The 22,692-nt window shown below is 37.7% G+C and overlaps 1 protein-coding gene across 1 annotated transcript in view; it reads left to right on the top strand.

The window, feature by feature from the left end:
- Window positions 1-22,692, top strand: part of PHF24 (PHD finger protein 24) — a 154,520-nt gene that overhangs the window by 125,853 nt on the left and 5,975 nt on the right. The window contains exons 4-7 of the mRNA XM_063456708.1: window positions 7,597-7,675; window positions 14,584-14,786; window positions 15,712-15,878; window positions 20,963-21,064. Of these exons, the coding sequence (XP_063312778.1) occupies window positions 7,597-7,675; window positions 14,584-14,786; window positions 15,712-15,878; window positions 20,963-21,064 (551 nt within the window). The remainder of the gene's footprint in view (window positions 1-7,596; window positions 7,676-14,583; window positions 14,787-15,711; window positions 15,879-20,962; window positions 21,065-22,692) is intronic.

Below are 22,692 nucleotides of genomic sequence, written 5' to 3'. Positions count from 1 at the left end.
ATGGATTGGGATATAGAATGGAATAGGATATAGAATGCATTGGGATATAGAATGGAATAGGATATAGAATGGAATAGGATATAGAATGGAATAGGATATAGAATGGATTGGGATATAGAATGGATTAGGATATAGAATGAATTAGGATATAGAATGGATTGGGATATAGAATGGAATAGGATATAGAATGGATTAGGATATAGAATGGAATAGGATATAGAATGGATTAGGATATAGAATGGAATAGGATATAGAATGGATTGGGATATAGAATGGAATAGGATATAGAATGGATTGGGATATAGAATGGAATAGGATATAGAATGGAATAGGATATAGAATGGAATAGGATATAGAATGGATTAGGATATAGAATGGAATAGGATATAGAATGGATTAGGATATAGAATGGAATAGGATATAGAATGGATTGGGATATAGAATGGATTAGGATATAGAATGGATTGGGATATAGAATGGAATAGGATATAGAATGGATTAGGATATAGAATGGAATAGGATATAGAATGGATTAGGATATAGAATGGATTGGGATATAGAATGGAATAGGATATAGAATGGATTGGGATATAGAATGGAATAGGATATAGAATGGATTGGGATATAGAATGGAATAGGATATAGAATGCATTGGGATATAGAATGGAATAGGATATAGAATGGAATAGGATATAGAATGGATTAGGATATAGGATGGAATAGGATATAGAATGGAATAGGATATAGAATGGATTGGGATATAGAATGGAATAGGACAGGGGTAGGCAACCTTCGGCTCTACAGATGTTGTGGACTACATCTCCCTTGATGCTTTGCCAGCAATATGGCTGTAAAAGCATTATGGGAGATGTAGTCCAAAACATCTGTAGAGCCGAAGGTTGCCTACCCCTGGAATAGGATATAGAATGGAATGGGATATAGAATGGATTGGGATATAGAATGGAATAGGATATAGAATGGAATAGGATATAGAATGGATTGGGATATAGAATGGAATAGGATATAGAATGGATTGGGATATAGAATGGATTGGGATATAGAATGGATTAGGATATAGAATGGATTGGGATATAGAATGGAATGGGATATAGAATGGATTAGGATATAGAATGGATTAGGATAGAGAATGGAATAGGATATAGAATGGAATATAAGGAAGATTGGATGTATGGATTTAAAGTTATAGCACATGTATAAAAACTGTAGTTTTCCTGGCTGTATAATTATGTTAACTGGTTATCTGAGGGGAGGGGATGTGTGGGTTGTACCATGTATCTGACTGGTTATTTTATGCCTCCCCCTGGGTGTGGCCTGTATGTGTACAATGGTAATAAAAGCCAGGCTGGATGTGCCAGTCCAGAGTTCTATATTTACCCTCAACTTGAGTCCTGTCTCTTATTGGGGAAATCTGCTACAAGGGATTGCTATGCTAGGCATATTCCCTTGCTATAATCACTGAGCTCTTGTAAGAGCTTGTTCCTGCTTCGTTGTGAAGGGAGATAGCTGCAGTCTGCGGTGCTTATGGTGTCTGGTGCAGTGCTTGGAGTCCTCTGGAAGCGCTAGGAGCATCTTTCAACGGAGGTACCCAGTCGGGGTGCCAGGCGATAGGATATAGAATGGATTGGGATATAGAATGGATTGGGATATAGAATGGATTGGGATATAGAATGGATTAGGATATAGAATGGATTAGGATATAGAATGGAATAGGATATAGAATGGATTGAGATATAGAATGGAATAGGATATAGAATGGATTAGGATAAAGAATGGATTAGGATATAGAATGGATTGGGATATAGAATGGAATAGGATATAGAATGGAATAGGATATAGAATGGATTGGGATATAGAATGGAATAGGATATATAATGGATTAGGATATAGAATGGATTAGGATATAGAATGGATTAGGATATAGAATGGATTAGAATATAGAATGGATTGGGATATAGAATGGATTGGGATAAAGAATGGATTAGGATATAGAATGGAATAGGATATAGAATGGATTGGGATATAGAATGGATTGGGATATAGAATGGATTGGGATATAGAATGGATTAGGATATAGAATGGAATAGGATATAGAATGGATTGGGATATAGAATGGAATAGGATATAGAAGGGAATAGGATATAGAATCGATTGGGATATAGAATGGATTGGGATATAGAATGGATTGGGATATAGAATGGATTAGGATATAGAATGGATTAGGATATAGAATGGAATAGGATATAGAATGGATTGGGATATAGAATCGATTGGGATATAGAATGGAATAGGATATATCATCCTATGATATATCATAGGATGATATAGAACTTTAATTCAATAAAAATACATGCAACTTTATATACCCCTTTATTTTAATTCAAAAAATAATTTAATTCAATAAAAATACATGCAACTTTATATACCCCTTTATAAAAAGCTGCACGCAGATGTATAGTGATCTATAGTCCAATGGATCAAACAAACAGAAACAAATATACTAAATATGTATTAAATGCCCAATATTAAAGTCCATTCTCTGAGGATACTGCAACAGCCTAACCTTCCCAGAATCCCATTAGATATAAAATGAGAACAACATTTAAATAGATCAGAAGGTAGATGATGTGTAGATTAGGATACATAATGGAATAGAATATAGAATGGAATAGGATATAGAATGGAATAGGATATAGAATGGAGTAGGATATAGAATGGATTAGGATATAGAATGGAATAGGATATAGAATGGATTGGGATAAAGAATGGATTGGGATATAGAATGGATTGGGATATAGAATGGATTGGGATATAGAATGGATTAGGATATAGAATGGATTGGGATATAGAATGGATTAGGATATAGAATGGATTGGGATATTGAATGGAATAGGATATAGAATGGATTGGGATATAGAATGAATTAGGATATAGAATGAATTAGGATATAGAATGGATTGGGATATAGAATGGATTGGGATATAGAATGGATTAGGATATAGAATGGATTAGGATATAGAATGGAATAGGATATAGAATGGATTAGGATATAGAATGGATTGGGATATAGAATGGATTGGGATATAGAATGGATTGGGATATAGAATGGATTGGTATATAGAATGGATTAGGATATAGAATGGATTAGGATATAAAATGGAATAGGATATAGAATGGATTGGGATATAGAATGGATTAGGATATAGAATGAATTAGGATATAGATTGGAATAGGATATAGAATGGATTAGGATATAGAATGGGATAGGATATAGAATGGAATAGGATATAGAATGGATTAGGATATCGAATGGATTGGGATATAGAATGGATTAGGATATAGAATGAATTAGGATATAGAATGGAATAGGATATAGAATGGATTAGGATATAGAATGGATTGGGATATAGAATGGAATAGGATATAGAATGGATTAGGATAGACAATGGAATAGGATATAGAATGGAATAGGATATAGAATGGATTGGGATATAGAATCGATTAGGATATAGATTGGATTAGGATATAGAATGGAATAGGATATAGAATGGATTAGGATATAGAATGGATTAGGATATAGAATGGATTAGGATATAGAATGGATTGGGATAAAGAATGGATTAGGATATAGAATGGAATAGGATATAGAATGGATTGGGATATCGAATGGATTGGGATATAGAATGGATTGGGATATAGAATGGATTGGGATATAGAATGGATTAGGATATAGAATGGAATAGGATATAGAATGGATTGGGATATAGAATGGAATAGGATATAGAATGGAATAGGATATAGAATGGATTGGGATATAGAATGGATTGGGATATAGAATGGATTGGGATATAGAATGGATTAGGATATAGAATGGATTAGGATATAGAATGGGATAGGATATAGAATGGAATAGGATATAGAATGGATTAGGATATCGAATGGATTAGGATATAGAATGGATTAGGATATAGAATGGATTGGGATATAGAATGGAATAGGATATAGAATGGATTGGGATATAGAATGGAATAGGATATAGAATGGAATGGGATATAGAATGGATTGGGATATAGAATGGATTAGGATATAAAATGGAATAGGATATAGAATGGATTAGGATATAGAATGGAATGGGATATAGAATGGATTGGGATATAGAATGGATTAGGATATAAAATGGAATAGGATATAGAATGGATTAGGATATAGAATGGATTGGGATATAGAATGGATTAGGATATAGAATGGAATAGGATATAGAATGGAATAGGATATAGAATGGAATAGGATATAGAATGGATTGGGATATAGAAAGCTGATGATTAGGATATAGATTAGATTAGGATATAGAATGGATTGGGAAATAGAAGTTGATGATTAGGATGTAGATTAGATTAGGATATTGAATGGATTAGGATATAGAACGTTAATGAGTAGGATGTAGATTAGATTAGGATATAGAATCGATTGGGATATAGAAAGTTGATGATTAGGATATAGAATGGATTAAGATGTTGAACTTTGATGATTAGGATATAGATTAGATTAGGATATAGAAAGCTGATGATTAGGATATTGATTAGATTAGGATATAGAATGGATTGGGATATAGAATGGATTAGATTAGGATATAGAATGGATTGGGATATAGAATGGATTAGGATATAGAATGGATTAGGATAGAGAATGGAATAGGATATAGAATGGATTAGGATATAGAATGGATTAGGATATAGAATGGATTGGGATATAGAATGGAATAGGATATAGAATGGATTGGGATATAGAATGGATTAGGATATAGAATGGATTAGGATATAGAATGGATTAGGATATAGAATGGATTAGGATATAGAATGGATTGGGATATAGAATGGATTGGGATATAGAATGGATTAGGATATAGAATGGATTAGGATATAGAATGGATTGGGATAAAGAATGGATTAGGATATAGAATGGAATAGGATATAGAATGGATTGGGATATAGAATGGAATAGGATATAGAATGGATTAGGATATAGAATGGATTGGGATAAAGAATGGATTAGGATATAGAATGGAATAGGATATAGAATGGATTGGGATATAGAATGGAATAGGATATAGAATGGATTGGGATATAGAATGGATTAGGATATAGAATGGATTAGGATATAGAATGGATTAGGATATAGAATGGATTAGGATATAGAATGGATTGGGATATAGAATGGATTGGGATATAGAATGGATTAGGATATAGAATGGAATAGGATATAGAATGGATTAGGATATAGAATGGATTAGGATAGAGAATGGAATAGGATATAGAATGGATTAGGATATAGAATGGATTAGGATATAGAATGGATTGGGATATAGAATGGATTAGGATATAGAATGGATTAGGATATAGAATGGATTAGGATATAGAATGGATTAGGATATAGAATGGATTGGGATATAGAATGGATTAGGATATAGAATGGAATAGGATATAGAATGGATTAGGATATAGAATGGATTAGGATAGAGAATGGAATAGGATATAGAATGGATTAGGATATAGAATGGATTAGGATATAGAATGGATTGGGATATAGAATGGATTAGGATATAGAATGGATTGGGATAAAGAATGGATTAGGATATAGAATGGAATAGGATATAGAATGGAATAGGATATAGAATGGATTGGGATATAGAATGGATTAGGATATAGAATGGATTGGGATAAAGAATGGATTGGGATATAGAATGGATTAGGATATAGAATGGAATAGGATATAGAATGGATTAGGATATAGAATGGATTGGGATATAGAATGGATTAGGATATAGAATGGATTGGGATAAAGAATGGATTAGGATATAGAATGGATTAGGATATAGAATGGATTGGGATATAGAATGGATTAGGATATAGAATGGATTGGGATATAGAATGGATTAGGATATAGAATGGATTGGGATAAAGAATGGATTAGGATATAGAATGGATTAGGATATAGAATGGAATAGGATATAGAATGGATTAGGATATAGAATGGATTAGGATATAGAATGGATTGGGATAAAGAATGGATTGGGATATAGAATGGATTAGGATATAGAATGGATTGGGATAAAGAATGGATTGGGATATAGAATGGATTAGGATATAGAATGGAATAGGATATAGAATGGATTAGGATATAGAATGGATTGGGATATAGAATGGATTAGGATATAGAATGGATTGGGATAAAGAATGGATTAGGATATAGAATGGAATAGGATATAGAATGGATTAGGATATAGAATGGATTGGGATATAGAATGGATTAGGATATAGAATGGATTGGGATAAAGAATGGATTAGGATATAGAATGGAATAGGATATAGAATGGATTGGGATATAGAAAGTTGATGATTAGGATATAGAATGGATTAAGATGTAGAACTTTGATGATTAGGATGTAGAATGGATTAGAGTAGTATATAGAATGGATTGGTATATAGAATAGATTAGGATATAGAAAGCTGATGATTAGGATGTAGAACGTTGATGATTAGGATATAGATTAGATCAGGATATAGAATGGAATAGGATATAGAATGGATTGGGATATAGAATGGAATAGGATATAGAAATTTGATGATTAGGATATAGAATGGATTAAGATGTAGAACTTTGATGATTAGGATATAGATTAGATTAGGATATAGAACGCTGATGATTAGGATGTAGAATGGATTAGATTAGGATATAGAAAGCTGATGATTAGGATGTAGAATGTTGATGATTAGGATATAGAATGGATTAGGATATAGAATGGATTAGGATATAGAATGGATTAGGATATAAAATGGATTAGGATATAGAATGGAATAGGATATAGACTGGATTAGGATATAGAATGGATTAGGATATAGAATGGATTGGGATATAGAATGGATTGGGATAAAGAATGGATTGGGATATAGAATGGATTAGGATATAGAATGGATTGGGATAAAGAATGGATTGGGATATAGAATGGAATAGGATATAGAATGGATTAGGATATAGAATGGAATAGGATATAGAATGGATTAGGATATAGAATGGAACTCTTGCCGAGATAATGGTAAGCATAAATCAGGATTTAGTTATTTTATGCTTTGATATAGGTGTATGTGACTAGATCAGAACGTTAAAAAAAAAAGAAAGAATCACAGGCACTCCGAGTTTAAGCCGCAGGCAGTTTTATTGTAACAAAATGCAACGCAACGTTTCGACCGTAAAGGTCTTTTTCAAGCTTGGAAAAGACCTTTACGGTCGAAACGTTGCGTTGCATTTTGTTACAATAAAACTGCCTGCGGCTTGAACTTGGAGTGCCTGTGATTCTTTATTTTTTACATATGATTCTGGGATTGCTGGTCCTGATCCGGAGCACCCGTGGCCACTGGGATTGAGTGCGGTTCCCACTATCTACTCTGCTTAATAGATCAGAACGTTAGTGACAGAGTCGGTTAATACAGCTGCTTTTCCTATGCATTCTGACCAGGCTTCTATTAATGAACAATTAGTGTAATCTGATATACAATACTAATTGTTTCTCTGCTTGAACAGGACAATCTGAACTTGCTACTCACAGAGGAGGAGATGTACAGCTTGATGGAGACGTTCAGTCAATGCAAGGTTATACCAGGTGAGGTCTGGGGCGTGCAATGTATTCCCAATGGGTTTTGGACCATTCCTGGAGTGCAATGGATTCATATTAATATCTATGTGGAAATGCCGGCACTGAATCACACTTAAACAGGGGTATCAGAGATGGAGAGCATCCAATAAATGATAATATTCACAGAATGGGCACATTAGTATCCTATTTACGGTGAAGTGGCGATTCTTAGGGAAAATGTGGCGATTGTCAGGGTAAATGGTCAGATTCTGAGGTTCTCTGATTGAATGGGCAGTTCCTCAGAGCTTTGAGTGACTGGACAGGTTAGCAGGGTCTCTCGGTGACTGTACAGATTCCCAGGGTGGAAGCACAGATTCCTGGTGTGAGAGGGTAGATTATCAGGGTAAATGGAGAGATTCTCCTGGAGTATGGCAGATTCTCAGAATAAGGCTTCAATAGAATTCTATCGGCAAAAAAAATTGATAATTCCTGACTATTTTTGGATGTTTTTCTTTCTCGAATTTCTCAAACCTGAAGCAGAGCATCCTAGTGTCCCCCCTCTGCCACAACGAGGTCAGTAGTTGGGACATAATTAAAATAAACAGGGGGACCTAATGGCCTCTAACAGCCCCCATCCATAAGGGCAGCTAATACATTAATGATTACTGCGGGGAATCTTGTCCGATTTGCAGTGGGTCAGTGTAACGAGTATATACCCCTACACGCAGGATCCAGCCAAACAGAAGACAGCACAGAGGAGAGATACGTCTACCGGACCTTAGAGTGGCCGGACTCGACGTAAAGGAGAAGTACAGAGTCAGGAGCGATCCGAGGTCAAGGGCACAAAGAGACAGCGTAAACGAGAACTAGCCGGGGTCGGGTACACAGGAATCAGCAAGCCGGCAAACAGTACAGACAAGGATAAAGCGAAAACGAAGTCAGAATACAAAGCCAAGGTCAAGTACGGAGAAACACAACTGAATACAACAAGCACTAAAGGGAACTGTAGCAGAAACCACGATAGGGCAAGGAACTAAGGGAAAAGGGTAAGTATAAGTAGCCTTCAAACTAACGTGATTGGCTCCTGTCACTTCCACTCCCCCAACAGGTAAGTGTATGGGGTGATTGGCATGACAGGAGCCAATGGGAGCCTTTTTGCAATTTAGGCTCCCACTGTCTCTTTAAGAGCGCGCCCGAGATTCGCAGCGCGCTCTTAGCTGCAGGCGGGACACGTGACCGCTTCTCGCGGTCACTGCCCGCCTTCCTGTTTGAGCAGTCGGATGAGCCGCGCGCGGCTCGTGCAGCCGCAGGACCGCGCGCGGCTTGAAGAGAGGACCGCGGCCGGCCCCCGGATAAGGTAAGTACCGCTACAGTCAGGGCTATAATTTTAATAACTAGAAGGAATATGGTCCTTTTCTGTTTTTTTTTTTATAGTAACTTTGGGAATTAATGATTTTTTTATTTGCCCATTTTTGAAGAAACAAAGTTTTAAGAAGACAGAAGATGTCTGCTGGTAAGTATGTTTTTATTTTTTTATTTTTTTTACAAGTAGTAGATTTATTGACCCCCCTCCCTCCCCCTCACAATTAACAGGGTCAGTGAGGTAGGCAGAATAATTTTTGTTTGGAGACAATATCCCCCCAACGGTCCATGTGTATGGGCTGGGGGAACATAAGGTCCCTTCCCTTCTATTATTAATTTATTAGTTCCTCTCCCGGGGACTGAGGCAGACATTAGGTCCCCCAAGTTATTATTAATGTATTAGCCCCTAATTTCCACCCATCTAGTAGACATGCTCCCACCCACGGCATAACGAGTGGGGTTATTAGAGAGGTGTAAAAACTCCCATATACTAATATGGGTGTCACATTGACCCCATAGGCTTTTTTTATGAGTTTGCCCTGCTGGCAGCTAGCATTTAAACTATATTGTACTGCTACTTTTAGGTGTCAAATTGATTCAATGGCCATTTATGGAGGATTGCGTGCCCGGTTAAATATAATTATTTTCAGTAAAGGCTTCGGTTAAGAAATTCGAACCAATATTTATCGACTTCCAATAAATCTTTGTAATCAATCTGATCTGTTAAATGGCTTATCAATAGATAAACTGCTGATAAACATGATCGGCCCGAAATAAATCAAGGCCTACATTGGTAGATTGTCAGTGTGAATCGGTAGACTCTCAGGTTTTAGGGTGAATAAACATTAATGGGTAACATCTAAGAGGGAACTGGTAGACTTTGAGAATAAATGATGGATTAATTTGGCCAAGTGGTGAAACGGCAGGTTTTCAGGGAGAATAGGCAGATTCTCATTGGCCATGGTACAGATTGCCAGGGTAAGTAGGCAGATTCATGGGATCTCAGGGTGAATGGATAGAGTCTTAGATTGGGTAGGTTTCTTAGTTACAGGGTAAAGGGGCAAATCTTCAATGTAGATAAAGGGATTCACAGATTGTTTCTGTTTCCGAAATGGACAGATTCTAATGTCACCGCACACAGAAGCACTATTTCAAAGAGATCAATTAAATCTTCATCTCAATTATCACTATATTAATTATTTTTATCGCTTTATTTATAAAGCACCAAAACATAGTAATCCCTGACTTCTACAAACAGCACCACAATATGTTGTTTTTATACCGACTTGCTGAGTAAAATATAAATGTTATCACAATATCGGTTTCATTTTCTCTCTCTGTTAATCCATGTGATTGTGTTGTGTTTTTATGCATTTTCATAGCATTGCTAACACTGTCAAGCCCTCTGATGGGTCATTAAACACCCACCGAGGATTTACAAGTGCTAATAAGGGTTGTTTTTCTTGTTTTATATATATTTCGCTAATTAAACTCGGTGTTAGATAAGTTACACAGTGAGAGGATCTCATTAGCACGCTGTAGTACATCCCATCTGCTCCCTGTATCGCAGCTACCCTGTCACAGGGGGCAAGTGTTGCAGTCTGGTCCTTAACATGAAAGCCAGTGAGTCAGATTAGGGATTATAAAACGGCTTGCTGGTGTTAAACATGATACGTTTCAATGTAAATTATGGAATGGAATGCCACCGGGAATATGGAGATAGACTGTGACTTTATTTGATGTGACACAGTCTTTCTGTGCTGGGGGTCAGATAATGCTATTCATTAACAGTTCCCCTGTATAAATTACTATAATAAGAAACTGATTAATGTTCTAATATACGGACTCTGAAATCCAGGGCATGAGAGTAGCCATTAACCTCTCATACGTTAGCTGACAGCTTCAGTCAATTATTGAGTACCATAAACAAAACAGATAAATGGTATAAATATTCTCTTTTTAAAACTCATTCGTTTACTTTCTCAGAAAATATGTGAGGATTAAAGGTTCTCATATTTGTTTTCTAGAAGGACCAATATCCATTTTGGAACATACAGATCAATGACATTTTAGTAAAATACAAATGTTTGTGCTTCTTGTTTTGAATAACAAGCTGCTTGTAATTTTAAAATTCCATTTTTTTTAGTAGGTTGCTAAAATCATGGCTATATGTGAGCATAATGCCATGTAATGTACGGCGGCCGGGTTAAAGGTAGGCATTCAGACCCTTAAGGAATGAATAAAATACCAGATAGCTCGTAAAGTAACAAAATGGAACATTCTGTGATAAGGAACAGAGAATTAAATCTCCTGTTAAGACGTAAAAGCCTGTTCTGTTATCTCTTTCTGCTCCCCGGCAGAGATGGAGCTTAGGCAAACCAGTCCCTTATGTTTTGTAGCAGATTTGTGTCTGATAATTGTGTTTGGTAGAAATTATCTTTGCAAATTAGCATTTGGGATACAGATATGCCATTTCCATCTGGATGATTATATGTTTCATTAATTCCCATCTAGAGCTCGAATGCTACAAATGTACCTCCATCTCTGTATTGTAGGAAACAGATCGACATGTTTAACCTTTCTAAACACAGGATGAAATCTATCCTGTCTGTATGAGCATCTTTAACTGGAAGGCTAAACTGGATGTTTGTTTCCCTTATAAACTACTTGTTTGTTTCCCTTATAAACTACTTGTTTTGGAGAAGACCCGATACGTCCAACCTCCGTTACAGTAATGTATCATTTTGGCACCCCCAGGCATAAAAGGGCTAAACTGCCGTTTAGTAGATCTTCCCTTCCAGAGACACAGGCACAGCTACCGTAGACACCAATCCACCGAACCGGAGAAGCATATGAATGCCATAAATAGCTGAACCGGAACCATATGAATGCTGTAAACAGCCGAATAGGAAAAACCATACGAATAGGTTTACACTCCTAGCAGTCAAACTGGAACAGCATACCATAAATCCCCCCAAGAACGAGACAAGACTCTGTGTTGAGGATCAAGCAGGGAACAGACAGAGCTGTGGGTTTTCAGAATCAGCATACTCCAAATACAAACATACGTCAAAATCACACAAATTGGTCCAGTTGTTCAAAAGATAGATCGTAGTCCTTTGTGACCAAAACCAGTTCCACAGAGCATGGCTTTTCTGCCCAAAACCAGTTCCACAGAGTCTTCCATCCTGGAGATAATTGGGAAGTAATCAAATTATTTGAAAGGACAGAGGCAAAACTCCATTAGCCACATGGCAGACAAAGGACAACAAAATACATAAAAATATAACTGCAGCCATTGCATAAAACAGGTACATTCAACATATCCCCAGATAGCTTAGATCTGAGCGCACATTATTACTGAATGGCGCTCATATCTCATACATACAGTTCAATTGCCAAATAGCTATCTGGGGTATCACTATTCAAATAGGGCAAGTACCAAAGGACCCGGCTATTATGTCTTTGCAGGGGAAAATAACGCTTTTTAACATGGGGCCATAGTCCAGAGGCAACAGGCGGGCAACCAGGCTTCTCCAATGCAATGTGGCCAGATTGGTCTCGTCACAGTCCAACCTCCGTTACAGTAATGTATCCCCTCATTTCAGTTGTGCGTATTGATATTTTTGTCACAATGCACGAGTAAAGGAACACTCTACTAAATAGAAATATAAAAATCACTATGTAGTCGATATACGACAATGAAAACACGCATGCATTTAAATAAGCATGTTTTCTTTGGGACATTTTTAAGGGACACTATGGTCACCAAAACAGCTTTAGCATAATGAAGCAGTTTTAGTGTATAGATCATACGTCTGAAGTCTCACTGCTCAGTTCTCTGCCATTTAGGAGTTAAATCGCTTTTGTTTCTGTTTATGCAGCCCCAGCCACACCTCCCCTGACTGTGACTTAACAACCTGCATGAAAAAAAAATGGTTTCCTTTTCAAATCGAATGTAACTTATTTTAAAGGTTTTTATCTGCTTCTCTGTAAATAGAACTTTAAATACACCCAAGAAACTTCTGTAGGGTCTACAATCTATTAACAGAGCAAGAGATAAGAAATTCTAAATTAAATAGAATTTGCAATAAAAGAAATGTAAATATTAGATAACTTTTTACAGGAAGTGTTTAGGAAGGCTGTGTAAGTCAAATGCAGGGAGGTGTGACTAGGGCTGCATAAAAAAAGTTATCTAACTCCTAAATGGCAGAGAATTGAGCATTGAGATTGCAGGAGCATGTTCTTCACACCAAAACTGCTTCATTAATTGACTATAGTGTCCCTTTAAAAAGAGCTTGTAAAAACTGCAGATCTGTTTTTTTGCAGCCTTTGCAAGCTCACCCCTTTTTCCGCAGCCTCGGCTTCTCACTATGCTGGATGCTCATGCGCAGCTCATTGCAATCACATGCAATTCAGGCTTATTGAGAGACGGGAAGGCAGAGTCTGCCACTTCGATTAGCGCTGTGGAGCTCACGCATACAGTAGAAAACTTCTGCCCTCAGTTATAAAAATGCTGATTCCTATTGAAATCTGCACTTTTATAAACAGTCACAAATATGACCGACTCCAGACATACAAAGCACTTTAGCCAGCTGAAGTGCTCTATGTGCGAAGTGGCCCTTTAAGTAAAAATGCTATTTTATTCCTGATAATTCAAGATGCTCCTTAGCTTGGGACAATTTAACACTGGGAATGGTAGGTCATGTGAGGTGGGATCTGGCTACATCTCCCACTAGAACTCTGTTTGTCTCCTCCTAGATTAAATAAGATAATATTATCTGTCCAGGGATAGTTAAATAGATCTGGAATTCCCTTTTAGAAGCAGTCAGGTAACCTTCTCACATGGAGGTGGATTATTTGGTTAGATATCATTCTTATCTCCTGTGTTTCTATGTCTATTTCATGGTCGTCCTGGGATTTTTAGAATTTTTATTTTCTATCTAGGAATCATTTTTAATGTCCATCAACCCTTTTGACAGATATATAAAGAGTTCTGTGAGATTTGCATTCCTTGTTTGTCTTATCTAGATGTCAATCCTTCCACGCGGTTACAATATTTTCTCCCCTATTTACGATGATTATATAAATACGTTTCTTATGATTTGAAAGGGGCACCGCAGCAGCCAACCTCTTGTTTGTTTCGTTATTTCAATATTGTTAAAATATGCAAAAGCAGTAATGAGAAAATACAAAGAATATAAATTTATGTTTGGTGCAAATTCTCTCGATTTGAAAGGGTTTTTAAAAGTAGATGGACGGTAATTGGTTTACAGTTTCTATCTGTCTCTCTTCACAAACCTATGACACAGAGCACATTGCACCTTTCCTGGTATTACTTTATCATTCTGAGTTACATATTTTTGGACTAAACTCCCCCCTTCCACCCCCCCCCATCCCCCGATATTATCTTTTGTCTCAGAGACTGCTCTGGAAAAAGATCATCCAGAAACCCACTAGAACGTTTTCCTTCCTCTCTAGAAGGAATACATCTCTGTATCATTGTGTGCTTGGCTAGGATAGTTACCCGCTGGCGATGTCCTATTTATCAATGTGATTTCTATCTCTCGCAGAGTGCCCACTGACCCTGGATGACTTCCTGCATTACAAACACCTGGTGAACCGGCGCATGCAGGAGAAACAGCTGAGCGATGAGCTGGAGGAACAGGCCACTCTGCAGTTCTCATCCATGGACAGTGAGAAGAAAGGACAAATCGAATGGGCAGATTTCCTCTCCCATGAATCCATATGTCTGCTGCAAAAGTTACGCTCACAAGTGAGTACCGTACGCCTTTACATTCTGGGCAGGCCAGACGGCTGCCTTCACCATATTTGATAAGGAGCCATTCCCTAAACTTTCAGTTTTCTTGGTTTAGAAAGTTCAGGGATGTCCAGTGATTCTACAGCCATCGTATGGAAAACATCATATGGTTTTGTCTCCAAAAGGCTACAGCAGTGGGTACATACCGGGGTCACAGGGGTCGCAGCCCTGCGACCAGGTGCCCATGTGTTGCGGCACCAGCCCGCGCAGAGTATGCGCAGAGTATGCGTGGGAGGGGGGGACCCACGGATCAGTTTTCGCACCGGGACCTCATGGGTTGTGTGTACGCCACTGGGCTACAGCACTCCTTGCAAGGGGTATCTTTACAGCACTATGGTGACATTAAGATCTAAAGACTGTCTATTATGTTGCTGAGGTATTTGGCTTTGGGTAAAGGTGCCACATACTAGCTGAATTTATAGAGCTTTTTCCCTGGTTCCCCAGACTTGGGAAAGGTTAAAGTTCTGAAACTGAAAATGGAACGTATAATTACAGTGACTGGTCCAGTATGCTCCTGTAGAAACCAGTAAAATGTTTTGAGATAGGTTTTTCAGTCCTGAAGGACCTGTTTTCATGTAAAAAATACTTTTCAGACATTATTCATAGCAAGGGTAAGGTGATAATAATGTTATGTTGGATTTCCCCAGCATACTGTCATAGAATCTGCAGAGTGGTGTCTAAACTGGGAATCAAGCAGAACTCATTCAGCAATCAGACTAATTAGCTAATCTAGAAGGGTTGGAGAGTTTTTATATTTTGGCTACTTTGGTCTACAATTTTCAATTCACTCATCCTTCTCCACCATTATAGTTTTAGTGAATAGACTCTCATATATTCTTTAACACTTACTCCAATTAATGAACGTCTGTTCTGTACCCAGAATTCTCTGCTGCGGTTGCTGACGCCTAAAGAGAGGGAGCGAGCACGCACTACCTTCGTATCGCTTGACCAGGACAGTGACCGTCTGATTGGGAGCAGTGAGTGTCGGAGGGTACAACACAGTTGGTTCTGCAAACAGTCTAAAGAAACAGCCTCATGTAATGTCAGGTGAGTAGCAAGCCACTTAGATCAGTGGTCCCCAACCCAGTCCTCACTGACCACCAACAGTCCAGGTTTTATCAGTATCTCCATTTCAATAAAAAGGAGAAATACATAAATCCTGGAATGTTGGTGGTCCATGAGGACTGAGTTGGGGACCACTGACTTAGATCCACCTGGGCACCAGCAGGCAGTCTCTTACACTGCACTTCAAAACTAGTTTTTGCTGATCTATATGTAATAAAATGAGAAAAACTCTTCCCTACCTTTAGTGTATGACCGGATCCTTCAGCCATATACATACACCTTTTTACAAATCCATGCAATACCAGGATATGCTTTAACATTATTGTGTTCAATTATATTATCTGTGTATTGCAATGAAATTATTCCATCCCCCTCTATTATAAATAGTATGATAGATAGATGGATGGATGTAAAATAATGCTGTTGCAGATGGAGTAAATACTTTTAAATTAGGATGTTTTTTCACAGAAATAACACAAATCCAATAAAATGGAACAAAAAAAAAAACAGAGCCTTCTTTCATTGCTTACTTTTCATTTGATTCCTTCTAAATTGGCATTTGAAAGGCTTGGCCCTTTGCCTCCCCTCCCGGTCGGAGCCATTATTTGTATGCCTGTGTGTTTCTCCGGGGTAATTGTTCCGCAAACTGAAACGGCGTTTACTGACAGAAAATTGATTAAAGAAACTGGCCCCATCTTCCCGGAGCGTTGACATGTAGAATGCTAATTAAAAAAAATTGTTGTACCTTACAAAACCTAACGAGCGACTTGCGCATTGCTATCCTAACAGATTCCTTTCACAGGCTGAGACTCATAGTGAGTCGGTGCAGCTGACAGCAAGAAAGCTGTGTATTATAAGATAGGCATTGTGGGTTATAGAATGGTTTTCTAAAGATCTGTCGGAATGAATCCATATTATACATGGATTCGCGGCTCCCATGGATACTTTGTCACTCTGTAGTCACAGCACTTCTCTATGGAGTCCCTTTACTAAACAGAAATAGACTGAGAATGTGCATGCCTGGAAACGTGCCACTTTCATCTCACAGGCCTTGGGCTTGCATGTTTGGCAGTTTATTACACTGTAAGAGGAAGCGGGAAATGGTAGTGATATTAACCTCTGTCCTCTCATAATCGCATTATGCTTGATTTTTCTCTGCACATTGCTTGTATTTAGGTTTTAATGTGTCATTCTGCTAAGAAAAATCATTTAAATGTGAAAACATTGTGTATGTATGATAATATTATGTATCCGATGTATAATATTATTATGTACAGTTGTGTTTAAAAGTTTGCATTCCCTTGGAGAATTGGTAATATATGTACCATTTAAAAAAAAAAAAGTGAGCAGGCAAAACACAGCTCTTTTATTTCTTATAGAATTCATATCCACCTGTAGGTTATAACAGAATGGCACAATCATAAAACAAAACATGGCAACAAAGAAAAAAACCGAAATGTCCCCTGTTTAAAAGTCTGCATACCCTTAGTTCTTAATACTGTGTATTGCCCCCTTTAGCATCAATGACAGCGGGAAGTCTTTTATACTAGTTGTCTATGGGGCCCTGAATTCTTGCAGGTGGTATAACTGCCCGTTCGTCTTGGCAAAATGTCTCCAGGTCATGCAAAGTCTTGCATGTACCACACGTTTGAGATCTCCCCATAGTGGCTCAATGATATTAAGGTCCGGAGACTGTGATGGACACTCCAGAACCTTCACCCTCTTTTCTGCTGTAACCACTGGAGGGTCAACTTGGCCCTGTGTTTAGGGTCATTGTCATGCTGGAAGGTCCAAGAGCGTCCCATGCACAGCATTTGTGCAGAAAAATGCAAATTGTCTGCCAGTATTTTCTGATAACATGCTGCATTCATCTTGCCATCAATTTTCACAAGATTCCCCGTGCCTTTAACAAGGGGGACCACACACCAGTCATTTGGGAGATATACAAGGTGGTACGGACAACCGAACACAAGGGAATGGAGTCTGCTACACATACATATCAATTATATCCAATATATTTTATGCAAAAAACATACATATTTTTTTAAATTGTTTCTTTAAAATCTGATGACAACCTCTTTAGGCAGAGAATTCCACATCTTTATTGTTTTTACTGTAAAGAATCATTTCCTCTGCTGTATGCTAAATCACCATTCTTCCAGGCATTTTATTTGAACTACCATTCTCAATGGATGACCTCGTGTCTGTTGTATATTCCTGCTAATGAACAGGTTAGCACATAGCGGTTTGTACTGACCCTCTATATATTTGTATAGTGCTATCATATCCTCTCTGCGGTGTCTTTTCTCTAAAGAAAACAAAGCCTATTTTTCTAGCGTATCCTCATAACTAATGTTTTCCATCCCCCTTATTAGTTTTGTAGCTTGCCTCTGCACTTTTTGCTAGTACTGCAATATCCTTCGTTAAAACCGGAGCCAAAATTGCATAAAAATTGCATATTTAATGTGGGGTCTTACCATTGATTTGTAAAGAGTCAACATTATATTTGGTTCACGTGAATCTGAACCCTTTTTTATACACGAAAGCACTTTACAAGTTGTTGCAATAACAAACCTGTATTGCATACTGCTGCCTCATTTGTGATCTATAATTGTTCCCAAGTCCTTTTCATTTAATGTTATCCCTAATTCTACCCCATTTAATGAATAAGTGGTTTGTGGGTTCCTTATTCTAAAATGTATGACTTTAATTTATCTGTATTGAATCTCATCTGTCCCTTGCCTGCCCAATTCCCCAATTTATCCGTAAGCCCTCTGTAGAGACGTTATTTCATGTTCAGACTGTATTTTCTTACTTAATTTTGTGTCGTCTGCAAACACCGACAAATCACTTTCAATGCCTACTTCGAGATCATTTATAAACAGATTAAAGAGAAGTGGACCCAGGACAGAAACCTGAAGCACTCCACTTATCACTGTTGTCCAATTTGAAAATGTTTCTTTTACAAGTACTCTCTGAATCTATCTTTAAGCAAGTGTTCTATCCAAAAACATGATTTTTAATTTAAACCAACTGATTTCAGTTTTAATCTTTTGTGTGGAACTATATCAAATAACTTGGTAGAATCCAAGTAGATCGTATCTGTTCCATTACCTCGGTCTATATTTCTACTAACGTCTTCATAGATTGCAGTTAAAGGGTTTCTATGGTGTAAGGAATACATCTTCTTTTTTACAATCATCTGGTACAATTTCTGAAAGAAAATAATCCTGAAAACGTAAAAACAGTGGTACGGATATTTCTACACTAAATTGCCTAAGCACGCATGGGTGAATACCATGTGGCCTTAGGGCTTTGTTTACATTGCCTTTATTCAATTTCTGGAGCACTTTATCTTGTGTTAACTGGGTTAATCAATCACCTGTTTGCTGTAAGGCTTTTGTAATCTACAAAAAATGTGCACTCTACTGCTATAGATTTTTCTTCCCTATAAACTGAAAAAAATATTTACAATTTCTGTCTTTTTCTGATGCTGCTTACAATATTTCACATATACACATTCATACACTCACAAATACACAGATGAACAGCCAGTGCTCATGGGAGCCAAGTCAGTGGTCTCTCCAGCTTCCTCCCCCTTTTTGTTTAGCTTTTTGCCATTCATTACTGTTAGCCCTGAATCCCATGTTGTGGCCAAGCCCAGAACAGAAGACTCAAAGCTAAAAATAACGAATGCAACAATAGCGGCCGCAGGGACTGGGTCTCAATGCTATATTATTTAAAATTAGATTTAGGGGGCCATGAATCTAAATGTTGAGGAGACATTACACCATTAAGAATACAACTCTACAGCATTCCTAACAAGATCTGGAGTTTCCCAGTTATCAAATTTCGATTATATTTTTTTGATCATGTTGTTATAATTAACCCCTACGATTTACAATCTTCTGTAAATATTTATACCTGTGGTTATATACACCTTCCTCACCTAATGCATTATTCCACGTACTTCCATATAACGAACATACCATCAATAGTGACTTCAATCTACATGGGTATGCACGTTCGCACCCTGAGGGAGACGTACTTTGATCTGACATCTTTTTAGTCGGATGACAGTTCCCCCCTCTCTCCCTTTCCTAAACCGATACCCGGTAACTCCTGTCTCTTCTACACTGCCTATTACCGGTCACGACCTCGAGTCAGGGACCTGGATTTGGATATTTTGTGTTATATGCGCTATAATATCGCACTTAGTATCACTTACCTTATGAATACAATTTAATTAACCGGCTAGTGTTCATAGTTAGAGACTGATCCGTGACACTTCTGTGTTACTATATGACATTTCTGTTCTCCGAAAGAGACCCACTTTTGGTATATTCTGTTACTGTAGGATATCGGTACTTTTTGTCTAAATCATAATACCATTGCCACTACGAGATATCTGTTACACTACCCCTTATCGTTACTTACCACATCTGTTGCTGGGCTATTGTCACATCTCTTCATATTTACTATTAGAAACCTTTGTGGCACCTGCAACCAGCACATAGACCAATTGTGGTAGGAGCAGTATAACGCCAGTTTGGCGGCAGTAGGGCAATAGTACCTACATCTATTATTATTTAGCTTTTATTTGACACACATTTTTTCCTTTCAGTGTGTCTTACCACTCTTCCCTCTACCTTTTTCGTTAAGAGTTTTTCGTTATGTTTACCCCATCCTAATAAAGGGTATTTTTAATCGTTTTTTACCAAACTGTATACATTGTGATTTATACTTCATAGGACAGATCCTTCTCTTTCTTGTTTCATACTCACTATCAGGGTTACCCCCTGCTCTGTCCTTGTGATTGATTGGCCACCCCCATTTTTCTCTATCTATTGTTAGAAAGAAGTAATGACTTTTCTTTGGTTTTGTTTTTTTCTTATAATAACATCTACATTATATTATTCTGAAATTGGTTAACGCTACATCATGAACTAGTATGGTAAATCGGCAGTAATGGGGTACTTTTATTGTGGCGGGGAAATGTTTCCTTTAACCATTTCTTTGTATAAAGATGAACTCCTTCTTTCTCCTCTTCTGTCTCCTCGGAGCAGTATCAGCCATGTTGGACCCATGTCCGAGAGTAGCCCAGCAAGCAGCACCAGTGGAAAAAGCCAAGAAAAGACCAACCTGACCACAGAGCCAGAAGAAATCAGGTACATGTGCGACAGAGACTCGCTTCTACCCAGAAATGCCCCGTGCTACATGTAAAAGCAGTCCCATACGCAGTATCGGAATATGGAAAACATTTAATTCAATTCAAGTGGGGAAAAAAAATAAGACAACCAGCTGATTTTCACTTTTCACATTACTCCATATCATTAACGGTCCTTTTGTTTGATTTTTTTGCCTACATGTGAATTAGAGAGTTCTGTAAAAGATTTTTTTTAAACTCTGTAAGCATGTTTTCCAGTCTATGGTAGAGCGGCTTCATGTTCTGAAAACGGCTGTTTGGATCATTACCCATAACACCGTTATTTTACAATTTAAAAAAAATGGACTCATAAAACTAAAATATTATTGTCCGCGTCCATGGCTTGGCAGCTCTCCAAAACCGTGCGCAAAGTTCGGTTCACTAACTCAGTAAACTGTAAACTAAGCTGTGTGTACATTGATAGCAGGTGCTTTGTGGGTACTATCTGTTTATAGAGCAATTCCACTCGTTGTACATCATGAGTGAACCTGCTGCTGCTTGGGAGTATAAACCATCGATCCCGTAAACACCTACTGGGATAACATCAGACCCCCATCCCGGAGTGTGGCTCCTGATTGGGAAGTGCCAGAGGAATAGTGTTTTTAAAGTGTATGTTGATATTTTATTGATTATCTATCAATCTGGGTTCATTCTCCAATATCATTTAACTTTCAATAAAAAAAAAAAAAAAAATCTTCCTTAACTCACATAAAATGTTAGTTCTTATCCTTTACAAAAAAATTAATCTTCACAATTCCATCAAAAACTCATTACCCTGAAATTTCACATAGCATCTCGTTTTTATCCATCTCTGGCTTTTGACTGTAATTACTAAGCAGAGTTATAATGTATGACTGAGCCTTAATTTATGATCATGTGTAGAAATGTTTAAAGACCTTTTCGGTGCTAAATTATACGGCTCATAAAATACCGTCTGACACAAATTGGCGGTTAAAACCAAAAGCAATGCTAGATCTGGCAAGTGAAGTAAAATGATGGAATACAAGGTAATCCTTCTGTGTTCATTCTGTAAGTCTTTACAATCAGTACAAGATACAATGTCTCCTGAATAGGAATTAGATTAGCACATGTAGGTGTAATTACACATCTTGGGACAATACAGGGAATATTAAATCTTCTTATTGTGCTGTAAGCTACTTCTACACAAGACCTACACTGGCTGGTGGGGGTTCATTGAGACATGACTTTGCTGTGGTTTAGCTCAGGGTTGACAAAGGTGAATATAAATCCCCAAGTTATAGAACTTCCTGAATGTGTCTCCTGGCTTTCCATCAAACCATTTTGGAGTGTCTCACTGTTTAACCTCTTCACTATGGTAATCATGCATACAGGGCTGCCATCAGGGGGTGACAACCATGACGGTTGTCACGGGCCCGGACTGCTCTGGCAGTCCTGGGCCCCACTTCCCCTCTCTGCACACATAGATAGTGAATATCGCTATCTATGTGTGCAGCCGCGGGCCCCCGGCTCCCTGTTACCGCAGAGGGGGCCCAGGCAGCACACAGCCTCTTCTCTTCTCCTCTCTGCTAATAACTCTTGCGAGACCCGGTTGCCATGGCAACGCTCCGC

The sequence above is a fragment of the Pelobates fuscus genome, chromosome 5 (assembly GCF_036172605.1).
Source record: "Pelobates fuscus isolate aPelFus1 chromosome 5, aPelFus1.pri, whole genome shotgun sequence".
Classification (NCBI taxonomy): Eukaryota; Metazoa; Chordata; class Amphibia; order Anura; family Pelobatidae; genus Pelobates; species Pelobates fuscus.
This window is presented reverse-complemented; position numbering and strand designations above follow the sequence as displayed.